At 48.8% G+C, this 5,602-nt stretch overlaps 1 protein-coding gene across 1 annotated transcript; it reads right to left on the reverse strand.

The window, feature by feature from the left end:
- Positions 1-643: 643 nt before the first annotated feature.
- SLC25A53 (solute carrier family 25 member 53) lies at positions 644-1,564 on the reverse strand. The gene has a single exon (XM_061179184.1). The coding sequence runs from the start codon at positions 1,562-1,564 to the stop codon at positions 644-646; it is 921 nt and encodes a 306-aa protein (XP_061035167.1).
- Positions 1,565-5,602: the final 4,038 nt, after the last annotated feature.

The following is a 5,602-nucleotide window of genomic DNA, read 5'->3' on the forward strand; positions in this document are numbered from 1 at the left end:
GACCACACTTCTTCCCACTCCCACCAGTTCTTGTGGCACATGATCAGTTGAGGCAAGTCTAACTCAGGATTTCCAGCCATAACTGCTACCCTGAAACTAGTACCCACAGCCTTAAGAAGTGAGAGTGGTGGTGGCAGGAGTAGTGAACAATGTCATGAAAATGTACCCATCTGAGAAAGTCTATGGAATCCCCATCCTAAGAGTCAAGCTTAGTTCTCTGAAATTGGAATTCCTGGTCCTCCACTCAGTTTGGTCCAGAGGACAACTGGAGGGGTCCCGGAACTCACAGTGCCTAATTAAGGTCATCTTTTAGAGTTTCCTCTTATTCACATCTTTTAGAGTCAGTGAATTCCTTAAAGGAATGACATTTCATGTGGGTTACAAGTTACTTAAAGGCTTCCTGGGTCTCAGCCTGTTGAAGCTGTGGATAGACCGGGGTGAATTTCTTTTGCTAACCAAGGAACACTGTTGGCTTTGTCTTTGCCCAACAGGCTGGTAGTTGGGAACTTCTCGAGTGCACTGACAGTTGAAAGATGCTAAAGAATAGTTGTATTAGGTGACCAAGCTAAAGAAGTAAGCTATTTAAACCAACCCAGGAAGGCTTAGAATAACAAGCTGCCATGGCCACACTGCCTGCAGCTAGTCAGTCTTTCAGCTCTTTCCTGGAACGATACCTCCTCTGGAGGAAGTCATGGATAGCAGTAGTGATCCCCCATGTCACGCTGGACCTTAGGATGACCAGGGAACCTCCACGGTAGATCAGGAACACCTTTCGGCCCCGAGTGTCCCACACGTCCTGGGCAGAGGCCCACAGGCTTGGCATGCTCTGCCAGCCAATATGGGACTGCATATTGGCAACTAGCACAATCAGAGGATACAGAACTAGGCAGGTTATTGTTCCATTGACACTCCCAGACACCAAGGCAGGAACCCAATGGGGCAGGCCTTGCTCTGCCAAGCTATCCTGAATGGGATCCTTGAAGGAGAAATACAGAGCACTCCCCAGGCTGTTCCTGAGAAGGACAGGCCAGAAACCGCGATAGTAACCCAGCGACAGCCGCCCCCAAAGCCCATAAGAGTGGAATTCCTTGAGAATGCTGAAGGTGCTGGGAAAGCGAGCTTGCTTGCGACCATCCTGGAGCACATTTTGCACCCTTTCAAAGGGGCTGAGTGCCACAGCCTCCACTACACCAGACATGAGCCCTGCAGCCCAGCGGTGTCCCAGGGAGTGTGGCCCCACAGGGGAGAGACAATACAGCAGGCTATCATAAGTCCCAAACAGCAGAGTCCCTTGCAACGTCTTGGAGAGAAGAGGCGGGTAGATTCCCCGGTAGAAGTATCGAGGGCCTTCATGCCAAAGCTGCCGCACAGCCTCTGACACCGCCGCAGCATGGATCTGTTGCCGGAACACAACCTTATAGATAGGAAAGGTCAGAAAAGTAGACATAAAGTTGGAAACGGCCCCAAGGGCGTAGGCCTGGGAGTGCCAGCTTCTCTTTCCTGGAGACTCTGTTCGTGTCCAGTGCTGAAGCTCCTTCCCAGGAGAGTGGTTCTGTTCCCCCATGCTGAAGATAACTGGGTGCAGAAGGAAGAGATTGGCAAGAGTGGGAAAAAAAGAGGTTAGACTGACCAATGAAATCTGTTGGTGAGCATTTTCATTGCTTAGTTAGAAACAGAGTTCCAAGAAACTCAGCTCTAAGGAAACAAGCAACTTGGGGGGCCAGTTTCTGAGAAACAAGCGCGCTCTTAAGAAAGAATTCATCCACTTTAAATTAAAACAAAGGCAGTGAGTTTTGCTGAACAGAGACACCTCTACAGTGTTTTTCTGATCCAGCAAATAGTCTCATATTCAAAGAAGGTTGAAGGTTGAAGAAAATAAAATTGGGAAAGGAGGGCTCCAAAACCTTACTGCATTCACCACATGAAATCTTGCATTTGATAAACTGTTAAAATAATAAGTTGCTATTCTCCTTCCAAAAAGTGGCACTATCTTGTAGAGACAGAAAGGCATTCAAAAGTTGTAGTCCAGTACTTTCTCTAAAAGTTGGTAGTAAATTTAGAGAGCGGGGAATCTCCTTGCCTCTCTTTCTGCAGATTCCTGACGATGTGGTAGCTGTTTCATGGCAACACCCCACCCCCCTCTCCCAATTGAGGAACAGAAAGATTAGCTGTTCCTGGAAGTTTAGCACGAAAAGGCTCCGTACCTGACAGTTTCCAAGCTTAACCTTGTAGACCTGTAGCTATATAACAGTGCAGGGGTTCTCAGCGTACTTGCTACTGACATTTGGGGCCAGATAATTCTTTGTCATAGGTGCCTGCCCTGTGCATCGTGCAATGTTTAGCAGCATCGTGGCCTCTACTCACTGGATGCCAGTAGCACAAGTTGTGACCTACCCAGCTCTGACAGACAAAAATATCTAAAAACATTGCCATATGTCCCCGGGGGGTACGGAGGAGGTAAAATTGCCCCTGGTTCAGAACCACTACACTAGAGGGAGGAGGCCGTTCAAGGATTCCAAAGTATTGCTCCCAACCCAGAATGGCCTGGGAACAGATGGAGTTGCATGAAAGGTGACTGCGGAGCCAGGGTCCATGCAGGAAATTTGGGATCAAGAAGAAACGAATGCTCAGTGCAGATCTGAGAACCTGAGGGAGATTGTCAGGAAGGAACTAGGGGTGAGAGGACAGGGTGTGCTGTGCCGGGGATGGTGTGTGGAGGAGAGGAACAGGAAGCTGTGTGGGTAGGAGTGGCGGGGAGAGGGGGACAGGGCACGATGGTCGGGCAGGGGACTCACATCTAGATCGACAGGAAGCCTGGTAGGAACTGCAGACCCAGAGGTTTCACACAGAACCCTGGGCTGTGTGGCCCCAAGAGGAGAGGGGTGTTGAGGCTCTAATTACGCTAGCCTGTTCAATAGAAACAAAGGGGTCCCCCAGGCTGAGGCACTGAGGGAGGGCTAGAAGCCAGGCACTGCAAGAAGCCCCCTGCAGCCTTCCCTGCGCTGCCGCACTCAGAAGCTGCCTTGAAGTGCTTCTCCTTCCAGAATCACCCCCCTTAAGCTCCTCCCTGGTTCTTGCTCCTGCTCCATCCATGACTCCACAACTGACCTTACAGTCCACCTCAGCCACAGTCTCTCTAGGTGGAGGGGGGTGGGGCACAGTCTCCTGTGCTCTGCCACCACCCCTCCCCCACCCCCAGCAGTCCAGGTGTGCCTTAAGCCTCTGCTCCTTAACCCTCATGGCCAGAAGGAGGCTGGGAGAGCTCCTCTGCCTTGGATCCTTTAGCTGAGAAGTGGCCAGGAGCAAATGCTCAAGAGGCCCACTCCTTGCATCCCTCTGGGGCACTTCTGGGCCCCTGGCAGGCACCTCCATCTCTCTGGAGCCAAAGGGGACCCCTCCCGCACCCCTGGGTAGGAGGCAGCTCCAGTCAGGCCCTCAAAGCCACAGGGGCGCCTGATATTACCCAGCATTCCTACCAAGGATTTCTTCCCCAAGTTTTACCTGCACCTACGTAACGTCAGGTGGCGAGGGAAACGTTTGTCCCCTCTTCTATCTCAGAGTGCAGTAATGTTCCACTTCCTCCCCACATTTTCCTGAGTAACCTGTAAACATGTGTTCATTGACTGCATAGGGAGGGCTGATTTAGCAGAAAGAAAACTGGGCTAGAATTTGGCAGACCAGAATTCTCAGTGCCAGTTCTCTTATCAACTTCTCGTGTGACCTTTAGAAATATATTGACATCTTGGAGTGTAATGCATCTCAGTTATAAAATTAGCAGACAGGGAGGAGTGCTCTCTAGGCATCCTCACACTGTGCATGTGGCAGGCGGCTGACGTGGGGGAATTCAGGCCAGTATTTGATAGAGGAATTGTGCTTTTTCCATCCCGGGTTCCTTCTGCCATTTTTGCCAGTCATTTTCAGGGATTAAAGCTGAACAATAATTTAGAAACAATTTACCTTAAATATCTGTCATCATTTTATAAATCTAATTCTTCCTGTTTTATGGGGGAGGGGGAGTCTACTTTACTCCCATGTGTTTTTCCGTTAAAATGCCAGCCTTTGGGGGCAGACAGACCTGAGCCTGAATTCTCCCTCCACCACTTGCTTAGTTGTGTGACCTTAGGCAAGACACTTCCTCAGTCTCAGTTTCTTCAGCTACAAACTAAGGACAATAGACCTCCCTCAAAAGGTTGTTGCAAAGATTAACAAAATAAAATGAGATAAAGTGGTTGACCATCCATGGCATGGTGGCCTCAGTAAACAGTATTTTTTTAAAAAAGATGCTTCCCGACCTCATCATCTGTGAGGATGCTGCAGACACTCCTGCAGGATACTCAGAACCAGATGAAGTGGTATCTTGTGTTCACATGAGAGGCAAGGAAGACCTTTCTTCTGTGAATGCAAAGGTGTTATATAAACAATCCAGGACAGCCTGGCCCCTTAAACAAGAATTTCTAAATAGAGGCCACAGAATGAGTCTGGAGTCAGCCTACAGCAGTTACCCCCTGGACCCCATGATGTGCCTCCTATGTGCACAGCCTAGTAAAGTGAGCCAAGGGGATTCCAGACTCCCCTGGCCAGTCTAGCCCAGATGCACAGCTTGCATGACTGCGCCAAGATCCAGCCCTACATTTCTCTGTTCATTCCGGCATCCTTCAGCCAGTCCTTTGGCCAGCTCACAAACACATATTGATCATCTACGAAATCACTGTAGGTAAGTCACTGTGGAGCCAGAGGTGAACAGGACTTGGTACCTGCCCTCGAGGGCTTGGGAATCTACTGGAGGAGACAGGTCAACCATGAGCTAAACTATACTGGGAGGTAAAATAAAGCGTACACTAATCAAGGTCAGAGCAAAACGTAAGAGCAATTTATTTCACCTAGGATAGGGAGCAGCCAACAATTTCTCTGAGGAGGGGCATCTGACTTGATCCTTAACCAATGAGCAGGCTCTCGTTCGGTGGAGGAGTGACGGCAGGAGTTCTAGGCTGAGGAAGAGGCCTAAGGCACAGACGCCTAAAACATGAGTGGTACCTGGCTCTGGATACAGGCTGTGGGAAGAAGAGAGATCTGTGGGTGACAGAGACGAGCGGATGTAAAATGAGGGCCTTGTTTGTTTTCCCCACTGCAGTGCATTATAGCATAAAGATACAGCCTCTGGAGTCAGACAGCCCTGGGTTTGAATTTCACTGTGCCACTTCCTAGCTTTATGACCTTGGCCAAATCTCTTCCACTCTCTGAGCCTCAGTATCCTTATCTGTAAAATGATTGTCATGAAGGTTTCATGTTATGAAGTATATAAAATGCTTAGTGCATTACCCGGTATACAAGTTGGTCCATAAATTATATTAGTAGCTTGATTTTAAAAAATGAGATCCCAGTAATATAGGTAAGATTACAACAACATTGTTTTAAAGGCTGAAATCAGTCTAATGCACTGGGTCATCTGCAGAGTACATTTTAAATTATTTGTTTGAAATGAACTTATCTACGAAACAGAAACAGAATCACGGACATAGAGAACAGACTGGTGATTGCAAGGGGGAGGGGGTTGGGGGAGGGATGGAGTGGGAGGTTGGGGCTAGCACATGTAAGCTTTTAT

This window comes from Eubalaena glacialis, chromosome X (assembly GCF_028564815.1).
Source record: "Eubalaena glacialis isolate mEubGla1 chromosome X, mEubGla1.1.hap2.+ XY, whole genome shotgun sequence".
In the NCBI taxonomy this organism is placed as follows: domain Eukaryota; kingdom Metazoa; phylum Chordata; class Mammalia; order Artiodactyla; family Balaenidae; genus Eubalaena; species Eubalaena glacialis.

Bases quoted from the DNA above. Each gene is read 5' to 3' on its own strand.
- SLC25A53 (XM_061179184.1), bottom strand. From the start codon at position 1,564: ATGGGGGAACAGAACCACTCTCCTGGGAAGGAGCTTCAGCACTGGACA.